The sequence below is a fragment of the Triticum aestivum genome, chromosome 6B (genome assembly GCF_018294505.1).
Source record: "Triticum aestivum cultivar Chinese Spring chromosome 6B, IWGSC CS RefSeq v2.1, whole genome shotgun sequence".
NCBI classification, from domain to species: domain Eukaryota; kingdom Viridiplantae; phylum Streptophyta; class Magnoliopsida; order Poales; family Poaceae; genus Triticum; species Triticum aestivum.
The window spans coordinates 140,460,006-140,483,325 of NC_057810.1; the positions used below are offsets into that span (position 1 = coordinate 140,460,006).

At 43.3% G+C, this 23,320-nt stretch overlaps 1 protein-coding gene across 2 annotated transcripts; it reads right to left on the minus strand.

The window, feature by feature from the left end:
* Positions 1-18,232: 18,232 nt before the first annotated feature.
* On the minus strand, positions 18,233-20,720 carry LOC123136203 (NAC transcription factor NAM-B1). 2 transcript variants are annotated; one of them, XM_044555530.1, is made up of 3 exons: positions 20,095-20,720; positions 19,542-19,879; positions 18,233-19,432 (listed from the first exon to the last, which is right to left on the minus strand). In XM_044555530.1, the coding sequence occupies exons 2-3, from the start codon at positions 19,638-19,640 to the stop codon at positions 18,794-18,796; spliced, it is 738 nt and encodes a 245-aa protein (XP_044411465.1). In that variant the 5' UTR covers positions 19,641-19,879; positions 20,095-20,720; the 3' UTR covers positions 18,233-18,793. The 2 variants fall into 2 exon arrangements, with proteins under 2 accessions (XP_044411465.1, XP_044411464.1); XM_044555529.1 differs by having other exon boundaries at positions 19,542-19,939.
* Between the last annotated feature and the right edge of the window lie 2,600 nt (positions 20,721-23,320).

The window sequence follows — 23,320 nt, forward strand, 5'->3', positions numbered from 1 at the left end:
ACAATTATAGCATGGATAATAAACGATAATCATGAACAAGGAAATATAATAATAACTAATTTATTATTGCCTCTAGGGCATATTTCCAACAGTCTCCCACTTGCAGTAGAGTCAATAATCTAGTTCACATCGCCATGTGATTAACACTCACAGGTCACATCACCATGTGACCAACATCCAAAGAGTTTACTAGTTTCATTAAACTAGTTCACATCATCATGTGATTAAGACTCAATGAGTTCTGGGGTTTGATCTTGTTTTGCTTGTGAGAGAGGTTTTAGTCAACGGGTCTGAAACATTCAGATTCGTATGTACTTCGCAAATCTCTAGGTCATATTGTAAATGTTGCTTCCACGCTCCACTTGGAGCTATTCCAAATGGTTGCTCCACTATACGTATCCGGTTTGCTACTCGGACAGGTTTAAAGCTTGCATCGACGTAACCCTTTACGCCGAACTCTTTATCACCTCCATAATCGAGAAACATGTCCTTATTTACTCCAAGGACAATTTTGATCGCTGTCCAATGATCCATTCCTGGATCATTCTTGTACCCCTTGACTGACTCATGGCTAGGCACACTTCCGGTGCGGTACACAGCATAGCATACTATAGAGCCTACGTCTGAAGCATAGGGGACGACATTTGTCCTTTCTCTCTCTTCTACCGTGGTCGAGCTTTAACTCTTAACTTCATACCTTACAACTCAGGCAAGAACTCCTTCTTTGACTGATCCATCTTGAACACCTTCAATATCATGTCAAGGTATGTGCTCATTTGAAAGTATTATTAAGCATTTTGATCTATCTTATAGATCTTGACGCTTGTTGTTCAAGTAGCCTAATCTAGGTTTTCCATTGAAAAACACTTTTCAAATAACCCTATATGCTTTATAGAAATTCTACATAATTTCTGATCAACAATATGTTTACAACATATACTTATCAGAAACTCTATAGTGCTCCCACTCACTTCTTTAGAAATACAAGTTTCTCATAAACTTTGTATAAACCCAAAATCTTTGATCATCTTATCAAAGTGCATATTCCATCTCCGAGATGCTTACTCGAGTCCATGGAAGCATCGCTGGAGCTAGCATACCATTTAGCATCCTTAGGATCGACAAAACCTTTCTGATTGTATCGCATACAACCTTTCCTTACGAAAACTGGTAAGGAAACTAGTTTTGACATCCATCTGCCAGATTTCATAAATGCAGCTAATGCTAACATGATTCCGACGGACTTAAGCATCGCTACGGATGACAAAATCTCATCGTAGTCAACTTCCTTGAACTTGTGAAAAACTCTTCGCCACAAGTCGAGCTTCACAGACGGTGACACTACCGTCCACGTCCGTCTTCTTCTTAAAGATCCATTTATCTCAATGGCTTGCCGATCATCGGGCAAGTCCACCAAAGTCCATGCTTTGTTCTGATACATGGATCCTATCTCGGATTTCATGGCTTCTAACCATTTGTCGGAATTTGGGCCCACCATCGCTTCTCCATAGCTCGTAGTTTCATTGTTGTCTAGCAACATGACCTTCAAGACATGATTACTGTACCACTCTGAAGTAGTACGCATCCTTGTCACCCTACGAGGTACGGTAGTGACTTGATCCAAAACTTCATGATCACTATCATAAGCTTCTACTTCAATTGGTGTAGGCGCCACAGGAACAACTTCATGTGCCCTGCTACACACTAGTTGTAGTGACGGTTCAATAACCATATCAAGTCTCCACCATCCTCCCACTCAACTTTTCGAGACAAACCTTTCCTCGAGAAAGGACCCGATTCAAGAAACAATCCCTATTGCTTTTGGATCTGAATTAGGAGGTATACCCAATTGTTTTTGGGTGTCCTATGAAGATGCATTTTATCTGCTTTGGGTTCGAGCTTATCAACCTGAAACTTCTTCACATAAGCGTCGCATCCCCAAACTTTTAAGAAATGACAACTTAGGTTTCTCCAAACCATAGTTCAAACGGTGTCATCTCAACGGAATTACGTGGTGCCCTATTTTAAAGTGAATGCGGTTGTCTCTAATGCCTAACCCATGAACGATAGTGGTAATTCGATAAGAGACATCATGGTATGCACCATATCCAATAGGGTGCAACTATGATGTTCGGACACACCATCATACTATGGTGTTCCAGGCGGTATTAATTGTGAAACAATTTCCACAATGTCTTAATTGCGTGCCAAAGCTCGTAACTCAGATACTCATCTCTATGATCATATCATAGACATTTTATCCTCTTGTCACGATGATCTTCAACTTCACTCTGAAATTACTTGAACCATTCAATAATTCAGACTTGTATTTCATCAAGTAAATATACTCAGTATCTACTCAAATCATCTGTGAAGTAAGAACATAACGATATCCACTGCGTGCCTCAGCACTCATTGGACTGCACACATCAAAATGTATTACTTCCAACAAGTTGCTTTCTTGTTCCATTTTACTGAAAATGAGGCTTTCAGTCATCTTGCCCATGTGGTATGATTTGCATGTCTCAAGTGATTCAAAATCAAGTGAGTCCAAAACGATCCATCTGCATGGAGTTTCTTCATGCGTACATACCAATAGACTTACATGGCAGTGCCATAAATAGGTGTACTATCATTACTATCTTATATCTTTTGGCATGAACATGTGTATCACTACGATCGAGATTTAATCAACCATTCATTTTAGGTGCAAGACCATTGAAGGTATTACTCAAATAAACAGAGTAACCATTATTCTCCTTAAATGAACAACCGTATTGCGATAGACATAATCCAATCATGTCTATGCTCAACGCAAACACCAAATAACAATTATTTAGGTTTAACACCAATCTCGATGGTAGAGGGAGCGTGAGATGCTTGATCACATCAAGCTTGGAAAAACTTCCAACATATATCGCCAGCTCACCTTTAGCTAGTCTCCGTTTACTCCGCAGCCTTTTATTTCGAGTTACTAACACTTAGCAACCAAACCGATATCTAATACCCTGGTGCTACTAGGAGTAATAGTAAAGTACACATTACCATAATGTATATCCAATATACTTCTATCGACCTTGCCAGCCTTCTCATCTACCAAGTATCTAGGGTAATTCTACTCCAGTGGTTGTTCCCCTTATTACAGAAGCACTTAGTCTCGGGTTTGGGTTCAACCTTGTGTTTCTTCACTAGAGCAGCAACTGTTTTGCCGTTTCATGAAGTATCCCTTCTTGCCCTTGCCCTTCTTGAAACTAGTGGTTTTATTAACCATCAACAATTGATGCTCCTACTTGACTTCTACTTTCGCGGTATCAAACATCGTGAATACTTCAAGGATCATCATATCTATCCCTGATACGTTATAGTTCATCACGAAGCTCTAGTAGCTTGGTGGCAATGACTTTGGAGAAACATCACTATCTCATCTGGAAGATCAACTGCCACTTGATTCAAGTGATTGTTGTACTCAGACAATCTGAGCACAAGCTCAACGATTGAGCTTTTCTCCCTTAGTTTGTAGGCTAAGAAAATTGTCAGAGGTCTTATACCTCTTGACGTGGGCACGAGCCTGAAATCCCAATTTCAGCCCTCGAAACATCTCATATGTTCCGCGACATTTCGAAAACGCCTTTGGTGCCTCAACTCTAAACCGTTTAACTGAACTATCACGTAGTTATCAAAGCGTGTATGTCCGATGTTCGCAACATCCACAGACGATGTTTGGGGTTCAGCACACAGAGCGGTGCATTAAGGACATAAGCTTTCTATTGTCCGCATAATTGGTACTGTCAACTTTCAACTATATTTTCTCTAGGAACATATCTAAACAATGTAACTAAAGCGCGAGCATACGACATAATTTGCAAAGATCTTTTGACTATGTTCAGGATAATTAAGTTCATCTTATGAACTCCCACTCAGATAGACATCCATCTAGTCATCTAAGTGATTACATGATCCGAGTCAACTAGGCTGTGTCCGATCATCACGTGAGACGGACTAGTCATCATCGGTGAACATCTTCATGTTGATCGTATCTACTATACGACTCATGCTCGACCTTTCGGTCTCTTGTGTTCCGAGGCCATGTCTATACATGCTAGGCTCATCAAGTCAACCTAAGTGTTTCGCGTGTGTAAATCTGGCTTACACCCGTTGTATGTGAACGTAAGAATCTATCACACCCGATCATCACGTGGTGCTTCGAAACGACGAACTTTCGCAACGATGCATAGTTAGGGGGAACACTTTCTTGAAATTTTAATGAGGGATCATCTTATTTACTACCGTCGTGCTAAGCAAATAAGATGTATAAACATGATAAACATCACATGCAACCAAATAGTGACATGATATGGCCAAGTTAGGTGGGTGCGCCCCCTCTCCCAAACCCTAGGCGCCTTGGGCCCTTGTGGGGGGGCGCACCAGCCCACCTGGGGCTGGTCCCCTCCCACACTTGGCCCATGCAGCCCTCCGGGGATGGTGGCCCCACTTGGTGGACCCCCGGGACCCTCCCGGTGGTCCCGGCACGTTACCGATAAAACCCGAAACTTTTCCGGTGACCAAAACAGGACTTCCCATATATAAATCTTTACCTCCGAACCATTCCGGAACTCTTCGTGACGTCCGGGATCTCATCCGGGACTTCGAACAACATTCGGTAACCACATACAAACTTTCTTTATAACCCTAGCGTCATCGAACCTTAAGTGTGTAGACCCTACGGGTTCGGGAACCATGCAGACATGACCGAGACGTTCTCTGGTCAATAACCAACAGCGGGATCTGGATACCCATGTTGGCTCCCACATGTTCCACGATGATCTCATCGGATGAACCACGATGTCAATGACTCAATCAATCCCGTATACAATTCCCTTTGTCTAGCGGTATAGTACTTGCCCGAGATTCGATCGTCGGTATCCCGGTACCTTGTTCAATCTCGTTACCGGCAAGTCTCTTTACCCGTTCCGTAACACATCATCCCGTGATCAACCCCTTGGTCACATTGTGCACATTATGATGATGTCCTACCGAGTGGGCCCAGAGATACCTCTCCGTCACACGGAGTGACAAATCCCAGTCTCGATTCGTGCCAACCCAACAGACACTTTCGGACATACCTGTAATGCACCTTTATAGTCACCCAGTTATGTTGTGACGTTTGGTACACCCAAAGCATTCCTACGGTATCCGGGAGTTGCACAATCTCATGGTCTAAGGAAATGATACTTGACATTAGAAAAGCTTTAGCATACGAACTACGATCTTTGTGCTAGGCTTAGGATTGGGTCTTGTCCATCACATCATTCTCCTAATGATGGGATCCCGTTATCAACGACATCCAATGTCCATGGTCAGGAAACCATAACCATCTATTGATCAACGAGCTAGTCAACTAGAGGCTTACTAGGGACATGGTGTTGTCTATGTATCCACACATGTATCTGAGTTTCCTATTAATACAATTATAGCATGGATAATAAACGATTATCATGAACAAGGAAATATAATAATAACTAATTTACTATTGCCTCTAGGGCATATTTCCAACAATTGGCACCTTAGACCACCATATGTTGAACATCTTGATCATGTTTATTGTAGTCTTGTTTTTCATCAACAAGAGCCAAATTCTCCTTGTCATAGTCACTAGTTGGATCATATTCACATGCCATCCTCATATGTTTTGTTGGGTATTCTCGTTGCATGTGACCATAGCCAAGGCAACGGTGACATTGTATGCGCTTCATTATCCCCATGGATGCAATAGACAAAATATAAACTATTGGTGCAGGCAACATATGCACTCTTCAACTTGGTGTTGGCGGTGATGTTCTTGTTGTAGGAACATTTGAATGATGATATAAGTGGTCGGTGCATCGGTACGAGTGGACCGAGCAAGAGGATGGTAATTACACGCGTAGGGCAACCCACAAAAAAAAGTTAGCCATGGTTTGTGTTGTCAATCATGCACTTCATGTTTACTTTGCAAGAAAGATGGAATAAATGAGTGAAATTAGCATACTCCTAATGCTCTAATATGGTATGAATTTCCCTGTTTAAGCCACCCATAAAACACGTAGATGTAGTCTCATTACATTTGGCAAGTCCACATTGTATCAAAATAGTATAAAATTCTTAATAGCATTCATCTACATGACTATTTCCTCAGCTCCATCTCATCCATGGTCAATAGCATCAGATTACTAGAAGGGAGACCAAGGGAGTGAGACCAAGGGTAGGTGGATGTGCCATTTTTTATGGCTGTTTTAACTCAAAATTGGATGGGAGTTCAAATCCAGCACTCATACATGGGCCTTTCTCAGAAAAGAGAATGTGAGAAGTGGCGATCAGGAAGAGAGGACTGCATAAATAGTCCATATGCAGTTGATGCCAGATGGGGGAACCATGTGTAGTGAGGAAGGCAGGGGATAGCAATTTCTATTTACAGCGTAACTCAGCACATGCACATGAAAGCACATTTCCTCCCTTGGTGGTTTTGGTAATTCATGTCAACATACATGTATTTTTGAACTCATGTCAACATACATGTTGTTAGACTAATGTTTCCCTCAGGTACATTTCAGGAAAAGTTCAACCTAGGAAAGCATAAGGATGGAGATGTGGACCCCTCAAGCTGCCAAAGGACAAGCAATGACAAAAGCTTTAAGACTCTACAGTTTTTGGTTGAGTGAACCAATATCACACTGAGTCAATATGAAAGACAATACTATTAAAGGGGGATGAGGTTTTGATCATGAGTCATTTGCTCAGGTGCTTAAAGATATTGCTCTAGAAACCATTAACCACACCCTCACATTCCTATCTATTCAAAACCCTAAAGACTATCTTGGTCCCACCAACCAATTCTACATGGACCCACCAAGATACACTTCACATAGTCATAGCCTAAACCCTAGAAACTCGGCCTCACAGAGATGACTTTTGGTCCCATCAAAGTGTGCCTGCCAACCTTATGTAACCTATCGATTTCACGAACTTTCGAGTGGGTTAGATCGGTATCACCGAAGCGAGGAAAGTAGTTAGTTCATCATCCATCGGTCCCATCGAGTGGTTTCATCTGGTCTCACCGAAATGTCTAAAGTTCAAACCTTTTGCACTAGTAGGTCTCACCGAGTGATTTCACGCGGTCCCATCGAGTTGTGCATAAAGGTGTGTAGTGGTTAGATTTTTGGTGATGATATACCCCACCAATTCCACCCACTCTTAGAGAGAGCAACCAGGACGAAACTACCACTTTTCATATCCATTTTTTGAGAGAGAACCACCTACACTTGTGTTGAGATCAAGGGATTCCACTCCAGCCATTTGATCCTTGATTTCTAGCCCCCTCAAGTTGCTTACACTCCAATCCTTCTCCCACCACCATGCCAAATCTTTGAGAGAGTGATTGAGTGTTGAGGAGAATATTTTTTGAAGCATAAGAGCAAGGAGTTCATCATCAACAACAACATCTATTACCTTTTAGAGAGTGGTGTCTCCTAGATTTGTTAGGTGTCACTTGGAAGCCTCCAAATCTTGCGGAGTTGAAACAAGGAGTTCGCCTACTTCGTGAAGATCTACTTCGAGTGAGGCTAGTCCTTCATGGACGGAAGCCATAATGGCATCGATAAGGTTGCTTCTTCGTGGACTCGCGCAGCCGTTACCCTTCGTGAGTTGAAGTCTCCATCAACGTGGATGTACGATGGCACCATCTATCACAACCACGGCAAAAAATCAATGTGTCTTCATTGTATTTGATCTTCCTATCTTTACCTCTTTACTTTGTTACACTTGCATGTGGTCTACTACCCGCTGCCTATACTCTAGATATGCATGTGTAGATTGTATTGGTTGCCACTTAGCTTGTGCTAAAATCTGCCGACGTTTCAAGAAAACCAAAAACTGTAACTTTTGCCTTATTAGTGTCTATTCACCACCCTCCTGGACCTATCTTCTCGATCCCCCAGCACACTAAACGCACACCCTCCCGGTCACTCCTACGAACTATTGGGTTGTCCTACTTTTTCATTTTCTTTTCTTTCTATGTGTTTTCTCTGTGGGGCTCCCTATGTTTCTTAGGTTCATTTCATTTCTTTTTTATTTCCCCCTTTATTTTATATTTTTAATTCATGAATATTTTTTAAATTTCCAAGCATTTTTTGAAGTTTAGGAACATTTTTCTGATACATGAATATTTTTTATTCGCGTGCATTTAGAAATTCATAAATACTTTTTGAAACTCAGGAACATTTTTCAGATGCCTCCTCTCTTAAACCAACGCATACTCTACTAGCTTTCCCGTCTTAAATTGCCAGACTCCGTGACCGATAGAATTGAATTTATGAACATTTTTTGAATTTGGGAACACTTTTTTATTCATGTACATTTTGAAATTCCTAAATACCTTTTGCAACTCAGGAGCATTTTCTGAATTCGTGAACATTTTTAAATTCGGGAAACTTTTTCAAATTCATTTTTTTTATAATCTTATGAACATTTTGAAAATTCATGAATTTTCTTAATTTCACAAACCTTTAATAATTTTGTAAATATTTTAAAAATTCATGAACATATTTTGAAAATAGGATTTTTCTTAAAGTCTTGGATATTTTAATATCAGGAATAATTGTAATTTCTTAAACATTGTTTAATTGTAAAAAATATTCAAATTCAAAAAAAATGGTATTCAAGAACATTTTACATTCGGGATTAATTTTGATATTCCTGGACCATTATTAAAATTCACAGACATTTATAAACATCTCATTTTTTTCGAATCCATGCATGTTTTATCAAATTCTTGAATACGGTTTGAATTTTGTTAAAACAGGAAAAGAGGTAAAACCCGAAATACAAAAAAAGAAAAAAAAATTGAGAAATAGGCCGCCCTGGACGGAAAATCCTATTCGCCGCTCGCTGCGGCAAACTGTCGAGCGATCGCACAGGGGCAGCGCAGCGAGCGACAGAAATGGGCCGGCCCACACATAATGCGTCCAAACCGGTTTTGGGAACCTTCCAGAAGGTTCCCTAAACCGGGTTTTTTTCCTGTATCGTTTTTTCCTGGTTCTTTTTCGGCTTTCTATCGTTTTTTTATTTCTCTTTTTTTCGTTTCTGTTTCTTTTTCATTTTTTCGTTTTTTGTTTCTTGTTTCACTTTCTTTTTCAAGTTTATTTTTCTTTTTCAGAATATGTTCATAGTTTTACAAAATGTTTATGATTTTCTTTTTTATTTCCTTTTCTTTTCTTCTCTTCATTTAAAAAAATCAAAAATTTAAATTTTGTTCGTGTTACCAAAAAATGTTCTCAAAAATCAAAATTTGTTCTCGTTACACAACAAAGTACAAAACTTCTGAAATTCAGAAAATGTACTGAATTTCAATTTTTTGTTCACATATTCAAAAAATGTTCGGGATTTTTCAAAATTTCTCTCCGTTTCAAAATATGTTCTCAAATTCAAAAAAATGTTCGTGCTTTAGAAAATTGTTCGGACTTCCAAATTTGTTCGGAATTTTTCAAAATTTCTCTCCGTTTCAAAATATGTTCTCAAGATTCAAAAAATGTTCGTGCTTTAAAAAATTGTTTATGCTTCCAAATTTGTTTAGGATTTTTTAAAATTGTTCACCGTTTTAAAATGTTTGTCCAAGAACATTTTTTGAAAATGTTCTTGGAGTTTTGTTCATGTTCTGAAAAATGTTCGAACTTTATAATTTTTTTCACATTTTCAAAAATTGTTCGCATTGTTTAAAAATGTTCAAAATTTCCAAAGAAAGTCATGTAGAAAAATTTCTTGGAGTTTCAAATTTTTGTTCGCATTTTCAAAAAAAAATTCTCACTTTTAAATTTTGTTTCTGTTCTGAAAAAACTTTACAATTATAGTTTTTGTTCGTTTTTTCAAAAAGTTTGGTGGTTCAGATTTCGTGTTTTTTCGAAATTTGTTCAAAATTTCAATTCTCCGTTCTTGTTTTTCGAAATTTTCTGTTACAAATTTGTTCGTAATTTTGAAAAATGTTTGCGTTTGCAATTTTTGGATTTTCTAACAAACATTAAGTCTAATCGATGTCATGTTCGGTTCTTTTACTCTCCCGCTGCAAGTTTATCACTAAAACTAGTTTGCTGTAGTGGCTAGCATAGCGTGCGCTAGTCCACGAGGTCGCCGGTTCGAATCCCATACCTGCGTATTACTTTTCTCCCATTTTTTCATCTCGTGAATGGTCAAATGCGCTGGCCCAGTTTCGGCACGCCTGTGCGACATTTCGACGCAATTAGCGTCACATAGGAGCTCTCTCCAAGAGAGTGACGCTCCAACTACTTTAATGGGCCCTGTTACTGCATATATGTCCTGTCTTACATAATTGGGCTCATCGTTTCTTCAAATGGATTGCCAGGTCCAATTTTGAGCCAGAAATAGGCCCAAAGTGGGCCTACACCAAAGGGGCTCCAGTTACTTCTTCTGTGATTCTCAAAAAGAAAAAAGTTACTTCCTCTCTGTGGTGCAGGATGTAACCCCTGGCTGCAAGAACGGTCTAACCGACACGTATCGCGTGTCTATGGCGAATCGCAGCACTTCTGATCCATCATTATTAACCCACACAAGATAGATTGATAACTACCAGGAGCAGCTTTCGCCCTCGCGCGGCCGCGGCCGGCCGGTGCCATCCTCCAGTCTGTACGATCCTGACAGCGTACGGTCACATCGGCACCGCACCGCATTCCGCTCTGGCCGCAGTACGGTCACATCCAGTCCCCGGCCTGTCCATCTGTTGCAGCCAGCTTCAAGCAGTAGGTTAAAGCGACCTCTCCCTCTCTCACGCGCCGTGCCCTTCTTCCCGATCTGCTATCTTTTGTCGCTTTTGCGCTGGGACGCACGGGCATGGGCTCGGAGGGGGAGTGGTCACCGCGGTGATCGGCCGGCGACAGCGACGTGCCGGGGGCGGAGGCTGGCAACATGGCCATGGATGGCGACCGAGCCGTTACACTCCGCTTTCCCGCGGCCGCCGCAAGAGATAGCAAGCCAGGGCCCACCCCCGAACCCCGATCATCCTACTGTGGCCAGGGCCCAGGTCGTCGTCCATGGGATCACGACCAGTCTTCTTGCTTTGCTGCCATCAGTTCGCCTGCATGCCCCCGAATAGTAACCGCGCGCGCGCCGGACACAAAGGCCGAATTAATCGGAATTGATCGAGAAGCAGCACAGCGACCGGTGCGAGCGCGTGTTGTAGACGCTTGATTAGCCACCGCTTTTGCGTTTTCGACATGGCCGCGACGGTGCCTTCTCATCGCTTCTTTGACTCCGCGAGCTTGATATGATAGCACATGCAGCCCCGATCATTAGCCATTCGGAGCTCACACACGTCACGTGGGAAAACAAAGCAGGGGACACGCACGGGGCCTAGCTAGGCTTTCGACGCTAAACAGAATTTCGCCTTCGGTTCCGGGCTTCCGGCCATGCACCGGACAGATTCTACAGTGAGGTAACCCTTCCGGCGCTCCCGATCAGGAGCGAGCGGCCCAGCTAGTGCTCACCTGGCTAGCACCTGTCCCGCGCGCGGTTGACAGAGACGTTCGGTTGCCATCGCCGTGATTTCTATGCACCACCGTTCGTTGGTTCACAAGTTGAAATGCGGGGCACCAAAGTTGTAATCGGGCCAGGGAATCCTATCAACGCGCGCGTCTTGTCAGTGGCATGCAATTGAGAAAGAGAATCTGGAGTTTACCATGTGGCTGGTTTTTCTACGTTGAGTTCAGGGTTTTGTTGTTGGGGATAGGTTCATAAGTACCTCTTATTTTATGTTTGGCAACTAAATATGTAGAACAAAAACATAATTTAATTGAGGAGTTCAACGTGACATGTTATTATCTTCTTCAAGTATTATGGCTACATAGTTAGTTCAGTGTCAAGGTTGACGAGTTCAACGTGACGGATTATTATCTTCTTAACTATTATGGCTACTTCTCCGCAAAAAAAGAACTATTATGGCTGCTTAGTTTAGTTCAGTGTGAATGACGAAAAATAGACTTTGACGATGGTTAATGTAATTCTCGCAGACCCAAAGGCTGATTAAACCTCTCAAATAACCCAACTCAATGGCTCAAAATATGTATATGCTGCTTTTGGTTATGTATTGTTCCTGGTGTACACACAAGGTTTTCTTTATCGAGACATGCCTAGTACAAGTTGTAGACACAAAGATAGACACACTCATAAACCTCACTAGGCTTGAAGATATTACAAGTTATCACCACTAGCATCTCGTATAGTTGAGGGATACATGGTGTACATCAAAAGGATAATCTCTTTTAGTGAGACATGTGATCCGAATGAGTGGGTTTGATTCTTGGTTTTCTAGAAAAGTTATAGCTTACGGCTACCTGGTAGATTTAAGTAGGATTTGTTTACTGTTAGATCCACATCTAGCATCTAACCATGCTTCCTTGTTAGTTTAATGTTCGGTTGGATAAGCACCAGGATAGATTTATTTTCGAAAACACTTTCAGTGATTCTTCATTTTCATGTATGAGAACAAACACTATATTTGGCGACTGTTTCTGGGTAAGTAACGAGCTTCGACCAGAGGTGCAAAGTAAAAAAGAAATATTACTTGTCCTCCGATTCTCTCAGCTGGTGGAGCTACGTGCAAGCCACCCTTCCTAGATTTTTGTTTTTGTGTACACAACCTCTATTCAAGATTAAAGTCATTGAGATTGAATATAATACCGAAGTCACTAGACAATCTCCCTTAAAAGAGACATATAATATGTCAAACCTGGGTGCGTTTAATGTCCACTGGGCTGGGACAACGATCATCTCACTAACCACTTGACTGTCTAGAAAAGTTATAGCTTGGGATTATCTAGTCATGATTTCCTTGTATTTCTTTAGCATGTACTCCCTTCGTAAACTAATATAAAAGTGTTTAGATCACTAATTTAGTAATCTAAACGCTTTTATATTAGTTTATAGAGGGAGTAGTAACTAAGATTTCTTCGCTGTTAGATCCACATTCAAGTATGTAACCATGCGTCCTTGCTAGCTCATTGTTGATTTAGACCAACACCGAGACGAGACTGCCAGTTTTCACGAAGATGTTTTCAGCTAATCTGCAATTCTAGGCACACGCGCGCGCTCACACATACACACACCCACACGCACGCACGCACGCACGCATCATTTTTGCCGTTGTATTCCTAGCCAAGTAACGGGCTTTCGACAAGAGGTACAAAGTGAAAAAAATCACTTCTCCTCTCCTCCTAGCCCTGAAGTATTCCGCGATAAAAATCTGAGCATCAATTCTCCTTGATCTGCTGGTTTATACCCTAGTCGTCATGACATCGACGTCGATAGGTCAATTGCTAGCAGCACTCATAGTATCGCAACAACGGCATGCTAATATGTATGTGGATACCGACCGTACCATGGTTAGTTAGCTAGCCAATCACACACATCGGGGCGTAGTTACCGCATTCACAATACAACACATAGCGCACATCCCTGTGGATCAGTAAGGAGGCGCATGTGGTAAAAAAAATTATCACGGGCCAAAAGGCACCGGGACGAGCGGCCACCCCTGCCCCGCCCCGCACTCCCCAACGTACCGATCTCCCGCACGATGATGCTCTTGTCTTGCCTAGGGCACGAAAATATGTTGCTGCATTGCAACCTAAGTCCTTTTTTCCGATGAACACATCAAACTTTCCTTCCCCTGCCACGCCAGGGCCTCGGTGTATCGCCGTGACAGCGCACGCCCATGCGTTTCTCACGGTTTTTTCGAGCGGGATGAGCGCGGAGGTTGTTCTCGCCCGTACTGTGTGTGAGGGAAATAGCTGGTTGATTGCCGCCCCCAGCTAGGGAAAGGAAGTAAACATGTGGCTGATTTTACGGATGATCGACCTCTGGCGATTTACCAGGTGGAGCTCGTTGAGATTCTGTTGCCGTCAGGGCGAACAATATCATGTTCTGGCATAGTTTGGTGACAATTGGCATTGTCATGCGTGACAATATTGAGACAATTTTTTGGATGAAGCCACTCATTTGCCAAGTTCCAAAGGCGCGTGGTGAAACGGCAACAGAAAGGCCATGGCAGTCTTGATTTAGAGTATGTAATTGTTCGCCCTGACGGCAACAGAATCTCAACAAGCAAGTGGAGGGTAGATAAGGATGGTGGGTGTTGATAATGCATGTTTTCACATATTTGTGGCTGCAATCAACATTGTCGTGCATGGCAGTCTAGCGCCTTAGCTCACTGGTTTAGCAAATTCTCCCGGTGCCTTTTGGCCCTGTTGCCCCCGGCTTCCCTGAATGCTAAGGAAGCGCATGTGGTAAAAGAAAGAGTTAGATACAACAATGTGCAAAGTCACACTATCTCTACTAAAGATTAATAAAGTCATCTAGCTTGAAGATAATAGCGAAGTCACTATAGTAGCTAGCACCTCGTCTACGAATACATGGTTTACAGACAGAAAGACAATCTCCCTTACATGAGACATATAATATGTCAAATTTGAGTGCGTTTGATGTCCACTGGACTAGGAGGACCATCATCTCTCTAACCACTTGACTGTCTAGAAAAGTTAAAGCTTGGGGTTATCAAGCAGTATTTCCCTCGATTTCTTTAGTATGTTAGTAGGATTTCTTTACTGTTAGGTCCACATCTAAGTGTCTAACCATGAGTCCTTGACTCCTTGCTAGCTCAGCGCTGAGTTAGACCAGCACCCAGACCAGACAGATAGTTTTCAAGAAGATTTTTTTCAGCTATTCTGCATTTCCATGTACGAACACAAACACACTATTTTTGCCGCTGTATTCCATGGCTAAGTAACGGGCTTTCGACCAGAGGTATAAAGTGAAAAATACCACTTGTCCTCGTCTCCTAGCTACGGCGTATCCTGCAATAAAAATCTCAGCATCAATGCCCTCAATCTGCTTGTCTATACCCTAGTCGCGTTGACATCGATGTCGATAGGATGATCACTACCATCACACATTATCACTAGCATCACACATTATCTCTGGACAGCGACGTTGCTAAGACGACGTATGCGGATAGCGACCGTGTGATGGTTAAGCAGCTGGCCAATCACGTGCACGGGGGCATAGTTACCGCAATCGCAGAGCAACACCTAGCGCGCGACCCTGCGGATCGGCCAAAGAGGCGCGCGTGGTAAAAATATTTACCACGCACTGCTGGTTTCCACCGCGCGTGGGCTAGTAAAAAGGCCGTGTGAAAACAGGCCAGGGTAAAAGATGCCAGCAAAAGTGCGGTCAATTCGTGAGCTCCGGAGATAAGATAAGGATCGATGTTGCATATGGTAAGATAGCGGGGTAATTACGCTTCAGATCGATCGACAAGACGGGTTGTCTTGTTTGGATTGAAGAAGATGGAACGTAGAGAATCCATTTTTTTTCTATAAACAAGAAAATTGACTAACTGAATAAAATCGTGTTTGACTATTCCATAAACTGAATTTCCTCGGAACCGCGGCTGCCGCTTCCTCCGCGTCGTCCGCCGTGGTCGTCCCCGCCGTCGAGGTTGTCACCGCCACCGAGGTCATCTCCTTGAGCTCTCGCGGCAAGCCTTCGTTGCGGCCGCGAGTGAGGCGTCGAGGGGAAGCGGCCGGTGTTCATGCCCGCTGAGCCCATCAAAGCCACGGCTGAGGGTTGAGCACGAGAAGCAGCACTAGCCAGGCAGAAGCTGTACGTGTGCCAACGAGGGCGGCAGGCGCGGCGACCCTGGAATCGAGGGAAAGCAGCCACCAGCGTCCGCTTGCGCCTGATTGAAAGCCGGCAATGGCGTCTAGGAGCCAGGGATAGAGGAGGAATGGCTAAGCAGAGGGAGGTTGAGCTCCATAGTAATGGTGGTGGTGAGTGGTGACATTCCGCAAAAAAAAAAAAAAAAAAAAAAGAAAAAGGTGATGACATGGAATCGGAGATTTCGCGGCTAAATTGGGGAAAGTTCCTTAGCTTGGGAAGGACACCAGCTCACAGCTCCCGGTAGGAGATAGGCATGGTAGATTACAAATTTTTGGTACGGGGAATAGGAAAGGTGAATGCGTCTCCAAATAGGTACTGGACGGGGCTGATTTTACAAAAAAAAAAAATGGCCACCACATTATTTTGTATAAATATAAACAGGTTACTAAAAATTACATCTGTAAAACCCAGTTTACCTAAAAAGTTTTTTAGAAACCTGTCAATAATATTTGATATTAAAAAAACCACGGGTTATTTGTCGTAGTAGCTCGCAGCCATGGGGCCTCGTCCACACGTCAGCATCGCCAAAATCATCTGAATCGGGGAAGTTGGGAGGCAACAGGGCCGAAAGGTATCGGAACACATGACCATCCCTACTCCCCACACCATTGTATGGATTTGCACGTATGCTCGCGCCCCTGTCCCTCTAGGGACATGAAAAAATGTTGCCGCTTCGTAGCCTAACTCCTTTTTTTCTAGTAAAGTCATCGAACTTTCCTTCCCCTACCGTGCCACGGCATGGGCGTATCGCCCTGACAGCGTGTATACCATCGAGTGCGCCCATGCTTTTCTCACGGTTTTTTCGAGCGGGGCAAGTGCTGCAGCAGTTGTCGCTGTACCATGCGTGACCGAAACAACTGGTTGATTAGGACCGCCCCTAGCTATGGAAAGGAAACATGTGGACGATTTTACAGACGATCGACCAGGTGGAGCTCGTTGTATTCTATTGTAGTTGGGGCGAACCATATCATTCTCTCGCATATTTGTGGCTTTAATCAAAATTGGCATGCGTGACAAGACCAAGATTGACTTCAATGGATCAGATTAGCTAATTTTCTAGTCAATCTTGGCCATGGAAAACTGCACATTATTGTGCATAAAATTAAAGTCTTGAAATGGCAACTTTAGCAAAACGTTCAGTTTTTAATATGTAGTTTAATTCATATTATCGAGTAAGTGGCGAGATAAGGATGGTTGGTGATGATCATCAATGTTCTCACATATTTGTGGCTGCAATGGACATTGTCGTGCATCACAATCTAACCTTACCTCGTTGGTTTAGCTAATTATCTAGTGCGTATTTGTTATAGAAAATTGCAACATACATTAATTATTGTGCCTTACCTACAAGTATAGTCTTTGGAATACAAGTTTATCAAAACATTTTTTATTCTCATTTATATATCAAGAGAGTGTAGATAAGGATGGTTAGTGCTAACGACCTCACCAATTTCCTTGTCTTTTGCCCAACGCGTAGGTACGTCGCCTAACTCTGATCTAGAATGCACCGATTATGATCCAAAATAATATTAAAGTAAACGAAGGGATCTAAGGAAGAATGATGAAAATTCTTAGACATGCGACTGATATTGAAAAGAAAATGCAGGAAACTAATCCTTTAATTTCAAGAGTTTTGATAAACACCACACAAAAGTTACCAAGTTTCTCACAACACCACACAAAAGTTACCAAGTTTCTCACAACATATATGGGCCACAATTTACTTAGGTTATCACTCTACTCTTAGCTAAGGTTGTACCTCAAGTCTGTCGTCACTATATGATATGTTACCAATGGATTTCCAACCTTAAATTTCAGTTGGCTAGTGAGAAATGAGTACCTCATGAGAGAATATATCTTGAATGAGGTAAAAGGGGGAAGTAATAGTGAATCTCGAGGCACTAATCCCTTAGTCCGTGGTAAAGAGATGATGCTACATGACCGAAGGTGTTGGGACATCCTTACCATCATCAAGTAAGGGGTGCAGTTAAGGGGAACATACGTTGAATTAGTACATCTACACGTATGCACCCCACCCCCCCCCCCCCCCCCCACCCCCCTGCTGGCCTTTTGATCTAGCTAGGACAGGGATCCCAGCGTGTCCCACATAAAACTGTTTATAGACTACTAAGAGACATTGTATAATCATGTGGCACACCTCTTAAAAGCTGAATGAAAGGATGAAATAGAGATGTACTTATGTCTTACGTTCACATATCTTTCCCTAGTTTAAGTGTGGTGGCAAGGCAACATAGAACTTACATGAGCGCGGCGGCGATTAGGGAGGCATCCACGGACAGCTTGGACATGTGACAACTGTCAAGATGATGTTTTCCTTTCAAAAATGAAATTAAGGAGATAACACACATTTTTCGAACATATATATATATATATATATATATATATATATATATATATATATATATATATATATATATATATATATATATATATATATAAGGGCCATTCACATAATAACTAAACCACTGCGACATACTAGTTCGCAAATCTTATTCATGAAAAAAAAAGTTATACAATGTACGTCCATATAGATCAATGATACGCGTGCATGCAGTTACCATGCGTTGCTCATTTACATACACCCCTATTTATACATGATAAGTAGCTAGACCCGGCCAAAAATTGTATCTGACTGGGGTTTGTAATCAACTGCATATATATTTACTATATGCACTACAATATAGTATATGCATATGAAGCTATTATCATACTCATATATATCTAAAAAATATATTTATTACAATATATATGGAGTACTATGTTATGATTTTTTTGTACTTCGAAAATACTCCTAGCTATTGTACTACTATATATATGGCTAGCAAGTTCGCACAAGTACGTGCCCATGGTGCAATGCAGCCATATATATCCATGCAGTGGTGATGTGCATGCAACTACTCAGTGCTCACTGAAAGGGACTACCACAAACTGCAACAGCTACTGGCTAGCAATGTTGTAGGACTTGCAAAAGTTATGCATGCGTGCGTGCATGCCCGTATGTGGTGTTCATATCATTTGATCAGGGATTCCAGTTCACGCCGGATATTTGAACGGGATGCTGGAATCCAGAGGTGGCGGCGGCGGCTTCTGGCACCAGCGGAGCGCCGAGGATGACATGCTGCTGATGGTACGTCCCGTCTTGCACGGGAAGATAGGTAGACATGGCGTTCACCGCATTGCCTCCACCGTTGTCCACTGCGCCAGCCATGTCGGCCGTCGATGACAGCGACATATTGCCGACGTTTCTGCTCCTGTTAAACCCAGGAAAATTCCTTGCCTGTGGGAGGATGCCGACTGGTGACGCATCGAGCCAGTTGAACGGGGTCGAAGACGACGGGGCGAGAAACTGTTTGGTCGGAGCCGGGCTTGCCCTCGCCGCCGCTGCTAGGTGGCTCAGCGAGGTGGCGCCCGCCGAGAGGCCGGCGTCGTCTGCTGTGAACAGGCCGTCCAGGAAATGGCTGTCCTGATGATGGAGCAGTGAAGGTGAAGCGTAGTTGCTGCCATGCGCACCTGCACCGGTCATGCCCGCCGTGGCATAGAGCGGGTACGCGGTGACCGCGTCCTCCACGGAGTCCTCGCACTCCGTGTTCCTCTGCTGATCGCCGGCCGCGGCCTTGTTGATCTTCTTGTAGATGCGGCACAGCACCCAGTCGTCCAACTGATGAGACGACGGTACATAATTAACTTCATCAACCATCAACAATACCCTAATTAAGCTGGAGAGCAATTAAATACTGCTAGACCGTGCGATCGACACGTGTACGTACCCTGAGAGAGGCAGCAGCCCTGCTCCCGCCGGTCACCGGCGGCGGTCGGTTGGTGGCGGTGGTGGAGCCAGATGCGTCGGTGAGGCGGTACTCGTGCATGATCCAGTTGGTTTTGAGGCCCTTGGGCGGCTTCCCGCGGTAGAACACGAGCGCCTTCTTGACGCCGAGCTTCTCCCGGACCAGGCCGCACCCCGTCCCCGAGGCCAGGATAGGCTTGTCCGTGCCGGTGGCCTTCCAGTACCCCGACGTCGCCGCCCGGTTCGGCCGCGCGCCGTTGGGGTACTTGCGGTCGCGCGGGCTGAAGAAGTACCACTCCTGCTCCCCGATGGTCGCCTTCTCTGATGGATCCGGATCCCGAGCGCATGAACAAGCACGACAGGATCACATACATAAACCATCTACACACATGTGTACTGGAAGAATATAAAAATACTACTTGTGCACAGGAGTATAAGCATGAGATGGATGGATTATTCGATTATTTAATTGCACCTAAAATTTGCGGCGCTTGATAAAGTAAGCACGGCCGGCCGACGAGATAGACATAACATACCGGGGAGCTCCCATGGGTCGAACTTGTAGAGATCCACCTCGGCGATGATGTTGACGGGGAGCGGCGCCTTGTCGGCCTTCTTCTTGAGGTAGTGCACCACCAGCTCCTCGTCCGTCGGGTGGAACCGGAAGCCCGGCGGGAGCTCCGGCGCCGAGCCCCGCTGCGGAGGCGGCGGCTGATGCTGATGGTGATACCGCGTTGCTTTTTGCGCCGAGCCGGAAGATGAGTCGGAAGCTGCCCATGGACCTCATCAGATCTTCTTCCCCTAGCTAGCTAGCTACCAACAAACACACCAGATGATCCCACCAGAGCACCCCTGTGGTGGGCACCTAACTCAACTGCCAAAGCTTCTAGGTAGTGTGAAGGAAGGAACGGAGTGGGATTTGTTACAGCGACGGTTGGGAGGAAGGAGAGGAGAGGCGGGCGAGTGATCTGCTGTGGGAGCTCTGGTGGTTTCGGGGCGGCTGTGAAACCGTGGCGAGGAGAGCAGGGGAGAAATACGGCACCTTTGTACCTAGCCCGGGGCCGCGGGCCCGTCGCCGCTGGACACGTATGCCGGCCGCCGCTCGTACCGCGTGTCAGATCGCCACCGGACGGCGCAAGCTCGCGCGACCACGGCCACCCATTCCGCTTCCTACCTTATTTTTTCTTCTGGGATGGGAAGAGTATTCCGCCACTTCCTTCTATGCGGGCGGACGCGGGGGAGCCGGACCGGACACGGTTCACCTTGCCCCATCCTTCGGCTTAAGGCCTGGTAGTTTGCACCGGCTTCGTAGCTTCCTGGGCTAGGTATTTTGTTGGCCCGTGCTGAGCTCCATTTCAGCATATTCTGGTGGGCCGCATGATACCAACATCGTGACCTCTTCTTGCTCTCTTTTTTAGCACAGATGTTTCTCGGGAAGCAACTAATCAAAGGGTACCTCTTTTAACATCGTGACCTCATTTCACACACCTTATGAACCCAACCAGTTCGTCAGACCACGTGAAACATGTGGTAAGCAATTCAAACAATTAAAAACAAATCAGTTCGTCAAAAAAAGCAAACCAATCTGTGATTGGATGGTTAGAAGGACATGTAGGGAGCTCCTATACGGCGCTGCAGGCGCCCGTTGGCGCTCCTGACGCCTGCAGCGCCCCGCGCTGGGCCGGCCCATGAAGAGTGCAAACCAGAGAACATAAAACGCTCGCAAAACCAAAAACGGGTAAAAACAATGCTCTCCTCAGGACTCGAACTCGCCACCGCATGCTAACAAACAGGTGCCACAAGCCACACGAGCTACTTGCTATCTATGACTACTAACAGAGGCTGCAGCTTAATAACAAGGCCACAGTGCTATTCTATTGAACATACTCATTCATCTATGGTACCATTTAATTTTTTTGAATTATTTGGAAAAAAGATCGTGATTTTGAAAAAAGTTCTTCATTTTGGAAGAAAACGTTCATTGACTTTCAAAAAAAAATTCATGAAATGAAAAAAGTGCAATAATTTTGAAAAAACAGTTCACAACAATGAAAAATGACCATGAGTTTGAAATAAGTTCATGGATTTGAAAAAAAGTTCACTGAAATTTGGAAAAAGTTCATTGAATTTCAAAAAAGTTCATTAGATTTGAAAAATAGTTCATCAAATTTCGAAAAAGTTCACCAAATTTTCAAAAAAGTTCATCGGATTTGAATTTTTTTTTTTGCAAAAAGTTCACAACAATTTTAAAAAAGTTCATCGGATTTGAAAAAAGTTCATCGGATATGGAAAAAAGTTCATGGGTTTTTGAAAAAGTTCATCGATTTTGCAAAATGTACATAAAATTTCAAAAAAGTTCATTCAATTAAAAGAAATTCATCGAATTTGAAAATAAGTTATTGATTCTGAAAAAGTTCATAGGTTCTGAAAAAAGTTCATGGAATAAAAAAAAACCGTGCACTAAAGTAAACAAAGAAAAAAGAAAAAGAATAGAAAAGAAACCGAACTGAAGAACAAAGTAAAAAAGAGAAAAACGAGCTAACTTTACACGCTTGAGCGGGTGTCCCTGGTGTCTACAGCAGTGCGCTTTCAACAACTTGGTCGTGTGTTCGAATCCCCATCGGCACACAAATTTTGCTGGTTCAAAACCAGGAAAAAAGAACGTAACGGGCCGGCCCAATAAGAAATGCCTGCAGGCGCCGGTTGGCGAACCGGCGCATAAGCGCCAAATAGGATATGCCGGACATGTATCCCTAGCCCATCGGAGTTCAAGTCCTAAACTTAATATTGATGCTTATATTATTCCTGGATTATCATGATTATGTTTGTCTGGCTGCTAGAAAGTTCCTGAGTCAATTGGCTGCTAGTTTTTTTTTTTCTGCGGGAACAACTAGATGCTAGTTTTTTTTTCGGCCGAAACAACTTGCATCTAGTTAGCCAACACGAAGAAGGAATTTTCAAAAATGTTTCTTCATCCGGCGAGCGGTCTTTTGGATTGGTTGGAAAATCTCTCGAATTGGATTATCGTAACAAGCTTGGGCGTCACGAAAGCCCTAAGCATTTCTTATCGGGCCAAAATTGTCCAGGAACGCAAAAATAATTCTTCGCTCAGAATTCGAATACCGTTAAATCACTATTTTAAGGGTTACCGCTTACAAAGGTCACTCCTCACCTTCTCAGAGAAGTGAACGCTGTTGTGCGCACACTTATCGCAACCTGGATTTTTTTTCTTTTTTCATAGATTCATTTATTTAAAATGTTTTATCTCTTGAACCATGTCTCCAACTATCAAACTGTTTTAATCGTTGGATTTCTCGCATCGAGATCTTCGAAACAAGATCCCTTATTAATAGGTTTCAACAAACATTTTTTCCCATGAAAAAACCCCCAAAAATTAGAAACCAGGAAAAAAGGAAACAAAAAATGAATCCAAAAAAATCAGACAAACTGGCAACCGAGAAAACGGAAGAAAAAACCGGAGTCCGAAAGCAAGGTTAAGGTTTTTCACTTTGGGTGTGGGGGGGAGCACGTGCTGTGTTTTCCTTTTATTTTCTCGGGAAGCACCGATTGTGTTTCTCGTGAAAGCACATGCGATGGTCTTAGGGGAAACATGGGTTGTGCTTCTCATGGAAGCGTATATGTGTTTCCATTTCCATTAGAAACACACACACACAGATGTGCTTCGCAAAAAATATTTTTTTTTCTCTTTAAAACTTAGGAAAACCAAGCAAAATCGAAAAAAACAAAAATCCGAAATTGCGT

Coding starts and splice junctions, on each gene's coding strand:
- LOC123136203 (XM_044555530.1), bottom strand. CDS start 19,640: ATGCACGAGTACCGCCTCACCGACGCATCTGGCTCCACCACCGCCACC. Junction 19,433..19,541: donor GGGCTGCTGCCTCTCTCAGG/GTACGTACACGT, acceptor TCGTCTCATCAG/TTGGACGACTGGGTGCTGTG.